General features: G+C 42.5%; 1 protein-coding gene across 1 annotated transcript; it reads right to left on the bottom strand.

Annotated features, from left to right (window-relative positions):
* Positions 1-3,205: 3,205 nt before the first annotated feature.
* On the bottom strand, positions 3,206-19,810 carry tmem168a (transmembrane protein 168a). The gene is made up of 6 exons (XM_057856241.1): positions 19,667-19,810; positions 18,395-19,280; positions 15,387-15,662; positions 14,898-15,040; positions 8,708-8,985; positions 3,206-4,806 (listed from the first exon to the last, which is right to left on the bottom strand). The coding sequence occupies exons 2-6, from the start codon at positions 19,220-19,222 to the stop codon at positions 4,256-4,258; spliced, it is 2,076 nt and encodes a 691-aa protein (XP_057712224.1). The 5' UTR covers positions 19,223-19,280; positions 19,667-19,810; the 3' UTR covers positions 3,206-4,255.
* Positions 19,811-20,299: the final 489 nt, after the last annotated feature.

Below are 20,299 nucleotides of genomic sequence, written 5' to 3'. Positions count from 1 at the left end.
AAATTCTAAAGATAGCGACTGTAGCTCTCATCCATCCATCCATTAGTGATTTAATTTAATAGCTTTAATATTTAACTCCGGGAAAGTAAATGCGTACTGAAACCGGCGGGACGCGACAGTAATCGCTTCCTTCTGGTATGAAATAGAATAAGAAAATTCAGCATTTATCTTTATGTTCATTTCTAGTACATTTAGCTTAGCTCATGTGTGAAAGAAGGGACAAAGAGATTAAAACACAAAAAAGCCAGCTGGGCTCACTCCAGGTTCATTCATCGGCATTAAAAGGCAATTATCAGCATAGAACTGAATCTTCCTTTACCGAGTTCATGCACCCATTGCAATTTTAATGAATGGACCTTGCGGTAATGCACCAAATTACTGGAGCAAAACTTGCAAGCGAGAATTGCGTTAAAGGGCATAAAATTGCCCTCCACCCTCGCTTTGCCTTGCGAGAATTGTTGGCTGTCAGATAAAAAAAAACTAAAGCCCATAAAAGCACATTTATTTCCTCAAACAACCGCAGTGAAGCGTTGCGTCACTTTGCCGGTATTGGAAGCTAACGCTGCGTGACAAGTGATTAGCCACAGACGACGTGTGCTGGGGTTTGTGTTTACATGCTTGGAGAATGTCTATGTGTGGATGTGACCGGCCGCCTCTGACTCAGCACATCCTCATTGGGCCTCAAGAGGGGGGTCGGCTCTTTTTATTACCTAATCCAGTTTGGGAAATGAATCTGGCCCGTAATCTAATATTGTGCTGAATGATTGTTGGTGACTGTACTGTGTGTATCGCCAGCTTTCGCTGAGTCGGCAAGCTTGCAAGAGAGCAAATGGAAAAAAGCTAATTGTCGACGGCCAAGTACCGTATTGTACAGGTGATAAACAGGAGGCCCCTGGGCCAAATCCGGCCCGCTACATGATTTTGTTTGGTCCACAAAACTACAGTAATGGCCAAAAGTATTGGCACCCCTGCAATTATGTCAGATAATGCTCAATTTTCCCCAGAAAATTCTTGAAACAACAAATGCTTTGGTAGTAATATCTTTATTTATTTTGCTTGCAATAAAAAACACAAAAGAGAATGAAAAAAAAAAAAAAAATCATTTTCATTTTACACAAAACTCCAAAAATGGGCCGGACAAAAGTATTGCAACCGTTTGAAAATCATGTGATGCTTCTATAATTTGTGTAATTAACAGCACCTGTTACTTACCTGTGGCACATAACAGGTGGTGGCAAGAACTAAATCACACGTGCAGCCAGTTAAAATGGATTAAAGTTGACTCAACCTCCATCCTGTGTCCTTGTGCGTACCACATTGAGCATGGAGAAAAGAAAGAAGACCAAAGAACTGTCTAAGGACTTGAGAAGCAAAATTGTGAGGAAGCACGGGCAATCTCAAGGCTCCAAGTCCATCTCCAAAGACCTGAATGTTCCTGTGTCTACCGTCCGCAGTGTCATCAATAAGTGTATATACAGAGTATGTACATATAGAGTTAAGTATTTTTTACAACAATCTTTGGGGTGACTTCCTTCAAAACTGGAGCATCAGCTGTGTTTCTCACTTTACGCATAGATGAGTACAGGAGCTGAGCTGATTCCCGAACAGTACAGGCCAAAAGTTTGGAAATACCTCATTCAACGCAACACAAATGAAGGTCCCTACCCCAAATGGTGACAGTGTGCAAAAAAGTAATCAGAAGTCCATCTCCAAAGACCTAAATCAGGGTTCACTAAATCTGGATCTCGGTGCCACTTTTCCTGTCATGTTGTCCACGTCTCTCTCCCCTAACACACCTGAATCAAATGATTATGTCATCAGCAACCTCTCCAGAAGCCTGATAATGATCCTGATTATTTTGATTCAGGTGTGTTGGAGGAGGGGGACATAGAAAACATGACAGGAAAAGTGGCACCGAGGTCCGGATTTAGTGAACCCTGACCTAAATGTTACTGTGTCAACCGTGCACAGTGTCATCAATAAGTGTAAAGCCCATGGCACTGTGGCTAACCTCCCTAGATGTGGACAGAAAAGAAAAATTGACGAGAGATTTCAACAACAGATTGTGCGGGTGGTGGATAAAGAACTTAGACTAACATCCAAACAAGTTCAAGCTGTCCTGCAGTCCGAGAGTACAACAGCGTCAACCCGTACTATCAGTCGGCGTATGAATGAAAAGGGACTCTATGGTAGGATACCCAGGAAGAGCTAACTTCTGACCCAGAGACATAAAAAAGTCAGGCTGGAGTTTGCCAAAACTTACCTGAGAAAGCCAAAAACGTTTTGGAACAATTTTCTCTGGTCAAATGAGATAAAAGTAGAGATTTTTGGGAAAAGGCATCAACATAGAATTTACAGGAAAAAACAAGGCCTTCAAAGAAAGGAACACGGTCCCTACAGTCAAACATGGCGGAGGTTCCCTGATATTTTGGGGTTGCTTTGCTTCCTCTGGCACTGGACTGCGTGACCCATAATAAAGTCTGAAGACTACCAACAAATTTTGCAGCATAATGTGGGGCCCAGTGTGAGATAAGCTGGGTCTCCCTCAGAGGTCATGGGTCTTCCAGCAGGACAATGACCCATAAAGCACAAGAAAATAGTTTGAGAGAAAGCATTGGAGACTTCTAAAGGGGACAGCAATGAGTCCAGACCTGAATCCCAAAGAACACCTGTGGAGATATATGAAAATGGCAGTTTGGAGAAGCCACCCTTCAAATCTCAGAGACCTGGAGTCGTTGGCCAAAGAAGAATGGTCTAAAATTCCAGCTGAGCATTCTAAGAATCTCATTGATGGATACCGGAAACGGTTGTTCGCAGTTATTTTGTCTAAAGCAGGGGTTCCCAACCTATTCCACTAAGGCACACTGTGGGTGCAGGATTTCATTCTTACCAAACAAGATGACAACACTTTTTCCCCAATCTGGTGTTTTACAAGTGCAATCAGTTGATTGCAGTCAGGTGTGGCTTGTTTTAGCAGAAGCCTCATTGGTTCAACTGTCTCTGCTGGATCGGCTGGAACAAAAACCAGGACCCACAGTGTGCCTTGAGGACTGGGTTGAAAACCCCTGGAGTCTAAAGGTTGTGCTACCAAGTATTAGGCTGAGGGTGCCAATACCTTTGTCCGGCCCATTTTTGGAGTTTAGTGTAAAATTAAAATGATTTAATTTTTTTTTTTCATGATCTTTTGTGTTTTTTCATTGCAAGCAAAATGAATGAATATATTACTACTGAATCACTTGTAATTGCAATCATTTTCTGGAAGAAATTAAGCATTATCCAACAGAATTGCAGGCGTGCCAATACTTTTGGCCAGCACTGTAAATTATGTGCATTGACTTCATGTTTCTTGCTCAATTGAAATTGTTCTTTCATCAAGTACTACAGAAGTCAGAGAATATTTACCATTTTTTCCCTTTCGAATAAACAAACATGTTTTTAAAGAAATACAAGCTGAGTTTACGTCTCACAAATACAGACAATGTATGCATGAAACTCCAAATTGGAACCACAATCAATATGAACGTGAACGTAACTTTATTGAGTTTTGTTCTGGCATAACTTCAGTGAAAAAGATGAGGTGATTTGTATTATGGAAGACACAAACCGTTGAAGAAGTACACATCGTGGTGAAATCAAGGCAGCAAAAATCAACATTATATACATTATTTACACCAACATTTGGGTTAATTAAAGCAGCAGAATAGAAAGAACTGAAAGTCCATTGATCATATTACACTTACAAGTATTTTAAACTTTAATTATTATTAGAATTAGCGTTAAAAGGTATTTTCTCGACTATAAGTCGCACTTTTCTTCAGTTCGGCATGGCCTGCGACTTATACTCAGGTGCGACTTATTGTCGGAAAAATACGGTTCTAAAAAAAAACTTTCAATTTCACTTACTATCAATCTTGTCTCACTTCCTGCGTTTTTCCATTCTTCAAAGTCACAATGACGACAAGAAAATGAACATCTCAGCGTTTTGGATTGAAAGTGACAGCAAAGGACCTCTTGCACAGCACAGAGCGCGGACTACGCTAAGTGGTTACATTACCTATTTCAAAGCACGCGTCATTTTGTGCATTAGAGGCCACGCCTATCACCATAAATTTGCATAAATGAGGCTGTAGTTTGAAAGGCAAAACTAATATAGAAACGTACTGTATAATGTAGGATCGAATTCAACTGGAAAAGGCGAAATACTTTGGTAAGGCACTGCGAGCAAAATGATTTGGCGAAAAAATGATCAACGCATCTACGACTTCACCAATTTAAGACCTAACCCAGTGTCCAAAACAGCTGGCGGGAACCAAGCAAGTTTGCACCTCTGAAAGCAGCGCAAACACACGCTGCAAAACCAAAACAGGTTGAGGCCGCAGCACCAGTTGGACAAGTGCACCATGGGATACGTCGCCTTGGGAAAATGGGTCTTCCAATGCTTGGCCACGTCGCTACCCGTCGGAAGGTGAAGTGTGTAGTCGCTCCAGCGTTTGGACACGCCGTAGACCGCCGCCATGCCGCGTCCCTTGTCTGACCACTGAGTGTCGCTGTTCGGGTTGCAGTTGAACTCAACCCATTCGGAAGTGAAGTCTCCGAGTGCGGGCGATTCGCCCATTTCCGGGTCGGGTGCGACGACGGATAGGTCGGTTGTTTGCACGGCTATGTAGACCCCGTCTATCCTACGTACCTCTTTGACCCATTGTAGGGAGTTTTCGGTGTCCAGGACCAGGATGAGACGCGAGCAGTGGCCTGCGTTCTTCTCCTTCCATAACTCCAAAAGCTGGGCCAGATGAAGACTCTCACCTCCTATGGAAATAATTAGGGGTGTAAATAACCACTTTCGTGATGATATGCAGGGTACGCAGTGGCCCGGTAGCTCTATATAAAGTAAGTATATTAGATATCGCTAGCACTAGCTTGCGCACTCTTTACCCTGTCACATTCTAGTCTGACCTATCTTCCCATCCTGTTATTTCACATGGTGTTTCATAGGTAAAAATAGTTGCAATAATAATTCAAATGCAGCATATACTAGTCCTAAAAAAAATTAGCGTATTGTGATAAAGTTAATTATTTTTTGTAATTTACTGATACATACATTAGACTTTCATATATTTTAGATTCATTACACACAACTGAGTAGTTCAAGCCTTTTATTGTTTTAATATTGATGATTTTGGCAAAAAAGTCAAGAAAAAACAAAAATCCCAATCTTAAAAAATTAGCATATTTCATCCGACCAATACAAAAAAGTGTTCTTTAATACAAAAAAAGTCAAACTTCAATTAATTATATCAGCTATGCACTCAATACTTGGTCGGGAATCCTTTTGCAGAAAGACTGCTTCAAAGCAGCATGGCATAGAGGCAATAAGCCTGCGGCACTAATGAGGTGTTATGCTCGGCCCAGGATGCTTCGATAGCGGCTTTAAGATTCTCCACAGTGTTGGGTCTGGAGTCTCTCAACTTCCTTTTCACAATATCCCACAGATCTCTATGGGGTCCAGGTCAGGAGAGTTGGCAGGCCAATTGAGCACAGTAACGCCATCGTCCGTAAACCATTTACCAATGGTTTTGGCACTATGAGCAGGTGCCAGGTCGTGCTGAAAAATGAAATCTTCATCTCCATGAAGCATTTCAGCAGATGGAAGCATAAAATGCTCCAAAATCTCCTGATAGCTAGCTGCATTGACCCTGCCCTTGATAAAACAGTAGACCAACACCAGCAGCTGACATGGCACCCAAGGCCATCACTGACTGTAGGTACTTGACAGTGGACTTCAGACATTTTGGCATTTCCTTCTCCACAGTCTTCCTCCAAACTCTGGTACCTTGATTTCCGAATGACATGCAAAATTTGCTTTCATCTGAAAAAAGTACTTTGGACCTCTGCGCAACAGTCCAGTGCTGCTTCTCTGTAGCCCAGGTCAGGCGCTTCTGCTGCTGTTTCAGGTTCAAAAGTGGCTTGACCTGGGGAATGCGGCGCCTGTAGCCCATTTCCAGCATACGCCTGTGAACGACTCCAGACTCAGTCCACTGTTTCTGCAGGTCCCCCAAGGTCTGGAATCGAGTCACAATCTTTCTCAGGGTGGGGTCACCTCTTCTGGTTGTGCGTTTCTAGTTTTTCCTTCCCACAGACTTCCCACTGAGGTGCCATGATACAGCAGTCTGGGAGCAGCCTATTCGCTCAGAAATTTCTTTCTGTGTCTTAGCCTCTTGCTTGAGGGTGTCAATGATGGCCTTCTGGACAGCAGTCAGGTCGGTGGTTTTGCCCATGATTGCGGTTTTCAGTAATGAACCAGGCTGCGAGTTTTTAAAAGCCTCGGGAATCTTTCGCAGGGGTTTTGAGTTCATTCTTTGATTCAGATGATTAGGTTAATAGCTTCTTTAGAGTACCTTTTCATGATATGCTAATTTCTGAGATTGTGAGATTGAGATTTTTGTTTTTTCTTGACTTTTTTGCCAAAATCATCAATATTAAAACAATAAAAGGCTTGAACTACTTCAGTTGTGTGTTATGAATCGAAAATATATGAAAGCCTAATGTTTATCAGTACATTACAGAAAATGATGAACTTTATCACAATTTTTCATATCTAATGTTTTCAAATCATGATTCTCTCTATTCTGTTCTTTCTCCGAACCAGTTCTCAGGAAATTAGTGATTTACGAACTCATGAATGTTAAGTTTATGAGTTCTACATTTAACGAATCTTTTGAGAGCGCTGTCTCTATCCCCCACGACTTCATGTCGTGATGTTAGTGGTTCAAGGACATTTCAGCATGACACTCTTGATAGACAGAATGTCACTGCGTGGCTCAAACCTGTCAACTTCCACTTGCCCAACTGTCTGTCTAACCACGGCAACCCACAAACTACACAAAGATTGCTAGCTTTAACAGAATGATGGATTAAAAGCACATAGTTCTTTTGCCATGCAGGGAAATAAGACTTGTGTTATTTAAGATGCTGGCATAAAGATGCCTCCAGTGTGTCAAGTCATTATAAGTCTCTCAACATTCCCAGAATCCCCAGCTTGGTTTCTGTCCTTCACAGCAATTTTAACTCCTTTGGCTCGCTAGTCTGGTCTGTGACAAATCAGCCTGTGAGGCAAAGTGAAGAAGGATGCAAATGTTGCTTGCGGTGTGTGTATCCAATCTCTAAATAGAAGGTCCATTTACCGGTATGTCCAGCTTGGATCCTTTACATCCATTTAAAAGTGAGATAATTTGCCGGATGACACAAAATTTGTCATAAGCATTCATTAATGCTCATGGCAGTGTCATGTCATAATTATGATGGTCTTGTGACAGTTCTATGGCACCATTGTGTGATAAAGTGTCACCAAATAACATAACGAGCAACAAATGAAACAACTGGAACAGTAACTGAAGAAATAATTAGCACAGAACATGAATTTTTATTATTGTTTACATCTGTAGCGCTGCAATGCATGTTAGGAGGCATGTTGGACATGAAGGAATAGTATCTTTTCTCGTATTTACTGTTTGACTGTTTGTATTACTCCAACGTAGCCAATATAGAATAAATAGCATTTATATCATAGTTTAAGGAAAATATAGAATATATTTGACATAGAGCATAAGAGATACATGACGCCTTCTGACCACAGTAACCCATCGCGTGCGCCATGCAGCTGACTGAGCAAGATTGCTGCTGACAACCAGGTGATAGGTGAGACATCTACAAGCCTACGTCTGCAACACCAAATCCCGCAATCAGCTCTTCAGGACAGTCCAGAACAAATGGTGGGACGTCCTGTGCCACCACAACACCCGATAACAAAAATAACTCAAAGTTTGATAGCTCAGCGCCTCTCGGACGGTGAGGCGCGCCCAACCTTCCACCTCAGTTGCCTCATTAACCATGACCCAGTAACGGTGACACACAAACTTGACCGCCCAAAACTGCAACGGAGGAAGACCCAAACACACCCCTCTTCCGGCCCACTAGAGCCTTCAAAAAGACTGAATGTTTAACTAATAGTGGTCATTTTTCTCGGGAATCTTTTGTTGACTCGTGATATGGTGACCCGGGAACCAGTCTCCCTCCTCGCCTGGGTCTGTTGCTGTTTTGCCTTGCCGTTTGATCGCTGTCAACCTGAATAAATTGTCAACTTGTGTTTCGAAGCCTTTTTTCAGCTTTCTAAATGGAGTCAGTACAAGGGGTCAAAACTAAGGTGAACGCGCGGAGTTTGGCCTCTTGGCCGGGTCGTTGAAGCTGCGCCAGCGCGGGTCCCGCGGTTCGGCTGGCGTGATTCCGGCAATCTGGTTAAAAGGTCAGATTCCTTCAGACGACAACAGTTTTGGCAGCAGGTGGCAGCAGAGGTTGACTGTCTCCCCCAAGGGAGCACTGATGGCCAAATGAAGCTTCTTGAAGCAATGATGTTTGCAACTAATTGTTTCAAAGCTTCATGGTGGTTCATTTGCTCTTATGGCAGTCTTACGGTGCCACTGTCAAATAAAGTGCTACCAGTTAATATCTTTTGGTGTGAATATCCCATATTACAGTGAGGAAGGCTGCGACTTGTGGCTTATTTTTGAACAAATGCCGTTTTCGTGTCAAATTTTGTGGGTGGCAGCTGATAGTCGGGTACGCTTTATAGTCCGAAAATTATGGTAATATCTAATACACCAAATAAATTGACAAAATATTCAAGTGAAAGTTTCTGAGGTGAGAGTATCACCTGCTAGAGCCCAGGCTCCGCTTCCCTTGTCCGTGTGTCCGCTGTAGAAGATTAGGTAAGTGTCATGGCGCGGGCCGTCCACTGTCCGCAGTTCCAGGAAGTTGCGCAGCTTCGCGTGCAACGTCTCTAATGTAACGCCGCTAGCCGAGTAGTCGCAACCGAAGGTTTGGATCATGTGGTGCGAGAAGAGACGCTGCACGTTGTTCAGCATGCTCGTGGAGCGAAGGTTCAACTGCTGGGCCTGCTCCGGGGGCAGCAGGGTGGCCTGGCCATCAGCGCTGCATCAGGGAATAGAGAAAGGAGAGTTGATAGCTTCAAAACACTGAATTGCCTTTGGGGGAGAGTGGCTCACAGAGTTGGGAATGAAAACAAAGACTGAGGCGAGCAGGTTGACGACAAGCGAGATTGAAAAGCAAAAGGATTTTATGGAAAAGGGTGTGCGGTTGTGCGTGGATGAGACGCAATCTCATACACACAAAGTCAAGGCTGCCTGCAAATCACACGGACATACATTTCCCTTCAATCTGCGGGCTTGATGTTATTCACGGCCAAGCGGATGGAAGTCATCCCTCACGCCTTCACTCCCGTCATCTGCATAACGGGGGTCGTTATATTACTCCGCCTGTCTTTATCACCTTCACCATCACCTTTTCAAGGACAGGTGAGAGTTGGGTTTGCAGTACATGGGACAAGTTGAATTCTTTTACGTATATTTGTACAAATACAATGTTATTAAGTGCTATTTAGTCATTTTATTGTTTGTTTTTTAGGGGAAAAGCTAGCATGGACTGATCGCATTACCATCATACGCAGTTACTAGGGATGACCCCGATCCAATCATTCATTTTTAGAACATCAGAATCAGGTGAAAAAGACAAAGATATTTTTTGTTTGAAAGGCTATAAAACAACAAAATAATCAAGATCTACAATTACATCTTCAAAAGAACCAAAGAAACGTATGTTTGAACCAGTGTTGTTTCCATCAACGATGACGAAACGAAAGAATTTCGTCAAATGACACTTTTTTCATGACGATGACGAGACCGTAACGAGCTAAAATGTCTTTTCGGAGACGAAAACGTAACAAGACGAATGCCAGTTTTCGTCTGACGAGACTAGAACGGGACAAAAATGCACAATAGTTTCAGTCATGTTCAGATGTGGGATATTTTATGTGTAGTTAGCCTGCATCGTAGCAGTGTCTGGTTGTGTCACTCATGTCGTGCTGCACCCCCCGAGTCACCAGTGTCGTCTCCAGTCACTCCAGCTTGCACACTCGGTAAGATTTGTTTTCTTATCTTGGCCAGAGAGAATATACAATGTTGCTTTAGCCTTAAAAGGTCTTTGCTGAGTGACCATCACACACTAAATGTAACTAGTAGCCTTAGCATAGCATTGGCGTTAGCATTAGGCTAATGCGTAGATTTCATTATGATATTGACGGGACACATTCCCCAGACACTGCGCCACGCCTTCAAGTCAGGGGCCGTCCCACACACCGCTTCAGTCGGTCGCAGTTTTTCTCAAACACATGCAGCGATCCAATGCCGGATTTAGGTTGAAAAAGTACGAAAGCTTCTTAGTTAAAAGCAAGAACAAAAAAACGTGCAGTTACCATTTATTTTACGTAAATATGTCAAAGTGCAATGCTAGTCTGTTCGTGAGTGGAGCTAGCGGCTGCCTGATGTAAACAGAATATTTCCGATGAAAATTCTTGTGAATAGATGCTTAAATCCCCGAATTCTTTATAGATATGGACGTAAAACAGTCTCGATTCTCGCTTGAAAGCAAAAAAAAAAAAATCAAATAAAACATGCAGTTAGCATTTATTTTACGTAAATATGTCAGAGTACAATGCTAGTCTGTTAGTGAATGTGGCTAGCGGCTTCCTGATGTAAACAGAGCCTTTCCAGTGAAAATTCTTGTGAATAAATGCTCAAATCCTCAAATTCTTAATAGATATGGACATAAAAGTCTCGATTCTTGGTTAAAAGCAAAAAAAAAAAACATGCAGTTAGCATTTATTTTACGTAAATATTCCAAAATATGATGCCAATGCCGTCGCGGCTAATTTCTCCCATTGATTATTTTCAAGTTTCAAAATGCATGCATGGTACAAAAAAAAATAATTACCTTGAATCCTCGAACAAATCACTCCTGAGACAATCCTTCTTGTTTGTATGCGGTACAGCTTTTCTACTTTTTCAACAGAAATCCGGCGTTAGATCGCTGCGTGCGTGTTTGTGAATAGCTCCTCTTGATGTGGGCGGCCACCTACTTGATTGCGAGGCGCAGTGCCTGACCGATCTGACCCGTCAATACACTATGAAGTCTAAGAGGGCACAATGCATTATAAGGCGCAGTAGTAGTAGTAGTGGTTGGCGTTGTGTTATGCATCTACAAGATGGTGCTACGCTAAATGGAATGTCATGCCATGATTAACTAATATTGATCCATATATATTAGGCACATCAGATAATAAGGCACACTGTCGGCTTTTGAGAAAATTGAAGGCTTTCAGGTGCGCCTTATAGGGCGGGAAATACGGTAATCATGAAGACTCATTCTGTATTGTAAATCAACTTCGTCATTTTGATAGTAGGCTAATATAGCTAAAATAGATACATACAGCTAATATAAGGGTGTTAATTTAATTGAAGCTCCACACATATTTGTTTTTTGCTCCAATATGGCTCTTTCAACATTTTGGGTTGCCGACCCCTGGTCTAAAATATGAAAATATTTTATATTTGGATGTCAAAATTTGTACTACCAGCAGTGTAGTTTTGTCGACACAGGACTTAAGACTAACATCTGCGCTGCTATTTACTGTAGATGCAATGATAGAGCCTTGAACACACACTCCCATTGGTTTTAATAAGAAAAATGACATGCATCATCCTCCGCGTGGCTTTGGTAAGCTCATCTAATCTTTTCAGATCTCATGGCACCCAGGGGAGGAACAGCTCGTTGTTTGAGATTCACGCCACATCTTTCCATCTCTCTCTTTCATCCTGCCTTCGAACCCCTCCCTTCTGTCAAAATGCTGTCCCTCTTCACTTCTCCCTCACTTGCTTTACAGCCTCTCCTTGCGTTTCCTCCACGCAGTCACACCCTCCTGCGTTTATTTTTTGGGGGGCCTCCCCTTCTCACCTCTATTGCTGTAATCTCCCTGTGGGGCTCTTGTCATTGTGGGAACATGATCCGCAGCCATCAAAAAGCCTATTACACACCGCTGCATTCTCATCATGCCCTCAGTAGTCCCCGCGGGGCCCAACGTCCGAGTCCAGCCTCGAATACAGAGAGGCGACGGGATCGGGGTTGGATTCCACGTAAAGCAAACACGCTACATGAGTGAACATCTCTGACTTCTTCGGCGATGCACGCGTTCGGCGAGGGAGGAAATCACGGAAACTAAATGGCCTATTAAAAAAAGATGCTAAGCCAACTGAGAGAAAACTGGGGGAGGCGTTGGGAGTGGCGGCAGCTAATGGCTAACCGCTGCATGGCTTAGTATGCTGCACAGGGAGCAACAGAATGATCCCTTCAGGGGCCGAACATTAGCGGCATGTTTATGCATCGTTATTGGCCTATTTATCCAGTTGGTTTTGTGTTAACTGAGAGGGGAGTTAAGATGGGAGATCATATTTACAAAAGCAGTTCTGTTCACCGCAAGGCTAATACAAGTTCGCGTAGGTACACGCATGCTTAGGTATCACGAAACACCAACTGGAACATAACTGTTGGTACCAGGATAAGCATTATACAGTTAAAGTAGGATGTCCACTACGCAACTAAACATCACTAACACTTCTTGTGCCCTGTCGCACCCTAATCTGACCTATCTTCCCATTGTCTTGGTTCAGGTGTATTCTAGGGTGGCCATACGTCCTGATTTATGCATCACAGTCTTTTATTTACTCTGCAGCTGCAAGCAGAACACTAATCTGTCTTCCTTTTTGAAGGACAATGCAACACACTCCAGTGTGTTTGCTAGTGCTTGCTGCATTAAAAGCAGCTACAGGTACAGTGGGGCAAATAAGTATTTAGTCAAGTTCTCCCACTTGAAAATATTAGAGAGGCCTGTAATTGTCAACATGGGTAAACCTCAACCATGAGAGACAGAATGTGGGGGGAAAAAAATCACATTGTTTGATTTTTAAAGAATTTCTTTGCAAATCATGGTGGAATATAAGTATTTGGTCAATACCAAAAGTTCATCTCAATACTTTGTTATGTCCCTTTGTTGGCAATAACGGAGGCCAAAATTTTCTGTAACTCATCACAAGCCTTTCACACAATGTTGCTGGTATTTTGGCCCATTCCTCCATACAGATCTCCTCTAGAGCAGTGATGTTTTGGGGCTGTCGTTGGGCAACACGCCCTCCACAGATTTTCTATGGGGTTGAGATCTGGAGACTGGCTAGGCCACTCCAGGACCTTGAAATGCTTCTTACGAAGCCACTCCTTTGTTGCCCTGGCTGTGTGTTTGGGATCATTGTCATGCTGAAAGACCCAGCCACGACTCATCTTCAAAGCCCATGCTGATGGAAGGAGAGTTTCACTCAAAATCTCTCGATACATGGCCCCATTCATTCTTTCCTTTACACAGATCAGTCGTCCTGGTCCCTTTGCAGAAAAACAGCCCCAAAGCATGATGTTTCCACTCCCATGCTTCACAGTGGGTATGGTGTTCTTCGGATACAGTTCAGTATTCTTTTTCCTCCAAACACGAGAACCTGTGTTTCTACCAAAAAGTTGTATTTTGATTTCATCTGACCATAAAACATTCTCCCAGTCCTCTTCTGGATCATCCAAATGCTCTCCAGCGAACCCCAGACGGGCCTGGACGTGTACTGGCTTCAGCGAGGGGACACATCTGGCAGTGCAGGATTTGAGTCCCTGGCGGCGCATTGTGTTACTGATAGTAGCCTTTGTTACTGTGGTCCCAGCTCTCTGTAGGTCATTCACTCGGTCCCCCCGTGTGGTTCTGGGATTTTTGCTCACCGTTCTTGCTATCATTTTGACGCCACGGGTGAGATCTTGCATGGAGCCCCAGATCGAGGGAGATTATCAGTGGTCTTGTATGTCTTCCATTTTTTAATAATTGCTCCCACAGTTGATTTCTTTACACCAAGCGTTTTACCTATTGCAGATTCAGTCTTCCCAGCCTGGTGCAGGTCTACAATTTTGTCTCTGTTGTCCTTCGACAGCTCTTTGGTCTTGGCCATAGTGGAGTTTGGAGTGTGACTGACTGACCGAGATTGTGGACAGGTGTCTTTTATACCGATAATGAATTAGAACAGTTGCCATTAATACAGGTAACGAGTGGAGCCTCGTTAGAACTCGTTAGAAGAAGTTAGACCTCTTTGACAGCCAGAAATCTTGTTTGTAGGTGACCAAATACTTATTTTCCACTCTAATTTGGAAATAATTTATTTAAAATCAAACAATGTGATTTTCTATTTTTTCCCACACATTCTGTCTCTCATGGTTGAGGTTTACCCATGTTGACAATTACAGGCCTCTCTAATCTTTTTAAGTAGGAGAACCTGAACAATTGTGGGTTGACTAAATCTTTATTTGCCCCACAGTACACTTCAGTGAAATCTTCTCAATTCCTTCCCTGACATATTCTATAATACATTACAGTTCCAACTCATTTCTTCCATTCTATACATCGCCCATCCGTCTTTCAATTTCTGTCATTCTTCATTTCATTTGGAGTTGTCGCCTGCACATTTCAAACAGGAGTATTTGCACAATTGGTGGTTGACTAAATACTTATTTTCCCCACTGTAAATTAATGGTTAGGGAAGTGCTTTTTTACCTCAACACTGCCACAGATGACATTTTTGTTGTTCGAGTTGTTAAAAAGAGGGAAATGATTTGTTTCATGCAAATGTTATTGTTTGTGTTAGCATGCTATCAGTTAGCCACTTACCATTTCAGACTTGGTACTACTGAACTCTTTTGTTTTTTGAAAATTATGGAACATTTCAAAATAAATTGGGACATATAAACAACATTATAAAAAGAATCGCAAAATGAGTATACTAAACTCCCATGTGGCATATAAAAACAACTCCAGACTTTATACACACTTAAATTAACTATTCAGTGTTCCCTTGAAACATAGTCCGAAATAGTACATCAGGGTGTCAATATTGTTTTTCTAAAGATCCTACCAGCAGAATGTCGTGGGGATGACCAAAGCGTATCCGACGCAGGTGCCTCCAAGACAGCTGCCCAGTTCGTGGAACAGCCCGTGCGCCAACGACTCCAAAGGCAGCACAATCAGCAGAGCGCTTAGGAAGAGACCGTTGGCCGGCTGCACAACGGAGAGCAGAGAAACCGCAAAGTCACTTCCTTCCATTTGTCACTTGCGCTTTGTGCAGAAGCAATCACAGGCCCCTAATTGGCGTTGACACTCGGCGAGAACGTTACGCAACATGGGAGCGACGGCGGGATCATGCTAGAAGAGGCGCAATACACTGTTGAGACTCTTAACATCCAAAAGAGATTACTTATAGAATGAAAACTATGACGTAAAAGACAAAAACCTGGGCGTTGTCGGACTAAGTAAAATCAATTTCACGCCTGCTGCTACTTGAGAAAATGCTCATCAATTCTTAAAAGTGAAAAGCGACTTGTATTATTTGTTTTTAGTCTCCTACCTGCCAGGATACAGCACCCAATATGACTGTGGAGAGCAAACTGAAGAACACCAGGCGCTCGGAAATGAGGCAAAAGTGTCGGATTCCCCTGGAGGCCATGACCTGATCTAGGCTGCGGCTGCTAGAGCGCTGTGCCCGCCAGGCCTTCTGGCACTCGCTCAGCTTGGTATGGAAGCCCCATATTGTGATGAGAAGAATGACGTGACAGATGGACCAGAAGAGGCCGAAGAGGCAAAAGCCTGGGATCACCAAATACCAAAGATCCAAGTGGCTGAGCTGCGTAAGGGAAAAGTCATTAAATGCACATGTCTATGTTTCAAAGCTATTGGATACGTTGTAAGACATGACAGGGTGACAGGATATGTTACTCGGATATGTTGTTATAGTATAGGTGTTTATAGAAGATACATATACATTTTTAAATCATTATCATTTTACACAAAACTCCCAAAATGGACCGGACAAAAGTATTAGCACCCTCAGCCTAATACTTGGTAGCACAACCTTTCGACAAAATAACGGCGAACATCCGCTTCGGGTATTCATCAATGAGTTTTTTACATTGCTCTGCTGGAAATTTAGACCATTCTTTTTGGCCAACTGCTCCAGGTCTCTGAGATTTGAGGGGTGCCATTTTCAGATCTCTCCACAGGTTTTCTATGGGATTCAGGTCTGGACTCATTGCGGGCTGCTTTAGAAGACTCCAGTGCTTTCTCTCAAACCACTTTCTAGTGGTTTTTGAAGTGTGTTTTGGGTCATTGTCCTGCTGGAAGACCCATAACCTCTGAGGGAGACCCAGCTTTCTCACACTGGGCCCTACATTATGCTGCAAAATTTGTTGGTAGTCTTCAGACTTTATAATGCCATGCACACGGTCAACAGTCCAGTGCCAGAGGCAGCAAAGCAACCCCAAAACATCAGGGAACCCGAAATTCAATTCAATTCAATTTTATTTGTATAGCCCTCAATCACAACAGAAGTCTCAAAGGGCTTTACCCCCGTCATGTTTGACTGTGGGGACCGTGTTTTCTTTGAATGCCTCGTTTATTTTTCCCTGTAAACTCTGTGTTGATGCCTTTTCCCAAAAATCTCTACTATTGTCTCATCTGACCAGAGAACATTCTTCCAAAACATGTTTGGCTTTCTCAGGTAAGGTTTGGCAAACTTCAGCCAGGCTTTTTCATGTCTCTGGGTCAGAAGTGGAGTCTTCCTGGGGATCCTACCATAGAGTCTAGACGTGTGCGAAATTTCCGATTTTTTGATTATTCGCGATTCGGCTGTGGAAGATTCGAGAACGATTCACAAACATCCAAATTCCGATTATTGAAATATGTCAAGTAAAGCGGAAGTAAAACACACTCAGCGCGCCGCGCGGTCTTCGGGACGCAATGAGGAACGGAGCGAGAGTAGCTAAACATCATGCTTGTCATTACCCGGTGTTCTGACAAAAAACACCGGGCCCTCGGGTAATGCCAATGCTCAACTCACGGCTCCAGCTCAACTCATGCCACGAGATGAAAAAAAAAAACAACAACATACCTGACTGCTGCCACAAAGTACGTCCAAATAATGGTACGGTAGATATCATATTTATTTAGGACTAGATGCAAAATAGACTCGGTGGCGTTAGCAGCACATGTACAGAAAGCTAGATGCGGGCATTAGTAAACGGCCGCCATTTTAAAGCAGTAGACTTCCCCTGCAAGGCTGTTGTAGTGAACCTTCCAAGCGAACCTAATTAACTTTTTATCTAAAATACTCCTAAATCGGTAAAATATTGACTTGAATCTATCTTTAAAATTGTTTAAAACTTTCACATGTCGAAAGTAGACAAAAGGGAAATTATGGAATAACAGGAGCAATTTTAACAACTTTAACGGTTGATTCACAACATTAAATTAATTGAATGTAGTTTAAAGCTGCTGATACAGAATGGGGATTTGAGTATATTATTTATTGTTTTTAATTGTTTATTTGATACTGAAATAGTCGTTTATTTAAGCCTGCGAGGCTTTTTTTTTTTTTTTTTTTTTTACAGTTTTTGCAACTAATGTACAAAACATTAAAAGCAGGTAATAGTGGGGGGGTCATCAATAATAATCGATTTATGATCGAATCGTAGCCTCTGAATCGTAATCGTAATCGAATCAAAGACCCAAAGATTCCCACCTCTCATAGAGTCCCTTTTCATTCAGATGCTGACGGATAGTAAGGGTTGACACTGTTGTATTCTCGGACCGGAGGACAGCTTGAACTTGTTTGGACGTTAGTCGAGCTTCTTTTTCTTCGTACGATCTTTCGTTGAAAGCCACAGTGCCATGGGCTTTGCACTTATTGATGACACTGCCCATCGTAGACACAGGAACATTCAGGTCTTCGGACTTGGACTTGTAACCTTGAGATTGCCCGTGCTTCCTCACAATTTTGCTTCTCAAGTCCTCAGACAGTTCTTTGGTCTTCTTTCTATCTCCATGCTCAATGTAGTACACACAAGGACACAGGACCAAGGATGAGTCAACTTTAATCCATTTTACCTGGCTGCAAGTGTGATTTAGTTATTGCCATTGTCATGTGCCACAGGTAGGTAACAGGTGCTGTTAATTACACAAATTAGAGAAGCATCACATGATTTTTCAAAGGGTGGCAATACTTTTGTCCAGCTCATTTTTGGAGTTTTGTGTAAAATGATAATGATTTAATTTTTTCCCCCATTCTCTTTTGTGATTTTTTTCATTGCAAGCAAAATAAATGAAGATATTACTACCAAAGCATTTATGATTGCAATCATTTTCTGGGAGAAATTGAGCATTATCTGACAGAATTGCAAAGGTGCCAATACTTTTGGCCAGCACTGTAAGTGATTAAAAAACCTAGCAGGTGAGGTGCACTAAAATACGTTTATTGTTCTTAATGCTAATACAATGATAGACGCCATTGTATAAACTTTTTTCTGATCTTTGACCAGGCCTTTTTTACACTCATTAAATTCCTCCAAGCATAAATTGTACCTTAAAAGCCGCCAGGACAATGAAGGTCAGCTCCAGAAGGCTCAACGGCGGGAGGGACAACCGCCTCCACATATTGCTCAAAGTGAGCACAGGTGTCCAGCGGTCGGTGGCGCCAAGTGGGCTGAAGTACACGTCCAAAACCGGCTCGCTCAACAGCCTGCCGAGGTAGCACCCTAAGGCGAAGGGGTTGGCGGCGATGCCCAAGGCTTGAAAAAACACCAGGGAGGTCACAAGCGCAAAGCTGACCAGGTTGGGCAAAGCGAATAGTGACTTCATCCTCAAGTCCACGACAAGCGCGCCCAGAGCCACCATGAGTCCAACAATGGCGACTGACTTGTTCAGCAGCATAGTGGTGCTAGCGATAGCAAACCCGAGCAGTTCCAGGAACTCTGTGGACTTCAGCAAACAGGCTTTATAGCGAATGGACTGGCATATACGCTCAGTCACAGCCCATACTGCTTTCATGACCACACTAGCCAACAGGAGATAGTTGGCAACCACTTCCTTGACATTGGAATCCAAAGCAGGACTGTTGAGGAAGCACAGGAGCCCGAGCAGGAAGCCAAACCACAAATGGAACAGGCTCAAGCTGACTTGCTCCATCCCAAAGTAGTAGTGAAGGATGCTCGCGATTCCCAGGACGAAAAGACCCAGGATGAAGATGACAAGGATCATCGGTTCGCTCGTCACCTCCCATCGGACATACATTCCGACGCATACAGCCACCAGGAGATTAAGGCTCGACAGGTAACCAAGGCAACGGATTGATGTGATCATGTCCACTTCCTTGGGTTTCCCAACTGTCAACTCTTCTTCGTCAGGAGCCATAGCTGAAAAATGCGGCTGAATTTCTTGCAAAACTGTCGAAAAAATACGGAATCACCCCCTGAGAAGAAAAGGTATTTTCTACACAGATTAGTCATATAAATGACGCCCATTCAACTTTTTTCACAGAACACACCGTCAAACTCGATTATTTGCCAAAATTGCCGAAATAAAAACATTATTACAACTGGATAAAAACGTAAAACAGTTGCGAAAACGTTCAACGTTTATTTTCAAGGCAGTAATGTTGACAGTTTTCTGGCTATGTGGCATTTAGGGAGGGAAGCTAAAGGCTAACTAGCATTAGCATCACGTTCGTGTTGGGGCGAAATTACTGCTTTCTATGCTCATATAACGAGGAAATGTGTCTGACTCACGAAGGAATAAACTCGTTAAAGTGTCGGGGCTGATTTTTTTTTCAAGAATATACGTTCAAATGAAACTTACATGTTGTTGTGGAGCGAATAAACGCTGTTGTACTTCCTGATTCAAAAGTATAGCAATTCGCGAGGGTCAAAAATGCTAAAAGTCGCTTTACAGTTGGCTAAAAGTAAAAGAAAATGTTCAATTTAGTCGTTAAGAAGGTATATTAATGAGTTGGTGTTGAATAAATGTCCATTGATAACACGGAGTAATAATTTCTTATAGTAACTAGAAATAAATGGAAAATTCCAAATCTTCATACACAATTTGATTCAAATCACACCCTTCACATATCAAACAAAGATAAAAGTATTATTATTTTTTTTAATTTTTATTTTATTAAAAAATAAATAAATAAATAAATAAATAAATTTACGAATCTGCCAGTTGTGACAAAGCATTTCCCATTCATTTCCAATGGCCCATATTCCCCATTCATTTCTATGGGGACAATAATAACCATCGGGTTGGGATTAGTGTTGCACAGATACATCGGTATAAATATCGATACGGCACTAAAATTATATCGTCTGTACCATGACGTCAAGGGCGTAGATTTGGTCTCAATATTGGAAGGGAAGACATAACAGCATAACCTGCATGTACACTTTTTGCAGGGGACGGGACATTAATAAAACCAAAATGATTGGGTGAACA

This window comes from Corythoichthys intestinalis, chromosome 13, assembly GCF_030265065.1.
Source record: "Corythoichthys intestinalis isolate RoL2023-P3 chromosome 13, ASM3026506v1, whole genome shotgun sequence".
In the NCBI taxonomy this organism is placed as follows: Eukaryota; Metazoa; Chordata; class Actinopteri; order Syngnathiformes; family Syngnathidae; genus Corythoichthys; species Corythoichthys intestinalis.
Note: the sequence above shows the minus strand (reverse complement) of the source record. Positions and strands in the feature narration are given on the sequence as shown.

Bases quoted from the DNA above. Each gene is read 5' to 3' on its own strand.
- tmem168a (XM_057856241.1), bottom strand. From the start codon at position 19,222: ATGGCTCCTGACGAAGAAGAGTTGACAGTTGGGAAACCCAAGGAAGTG. The intron at 15,663-18,394 runs GTACAATTTATG...TCCCTTACGCAG, and splicing joins TTGTCCTGGCGGCTTTTAAG to CTCAGCCACTTGGATCTTTG. The intron at 4,807-8,707 runs GTGATACTCTCA...TTATTTCCATAG, and splicing joins CGGAGCCTGGGCTCTAGCAG to GAGGTGAGAGTCTTCATCTG.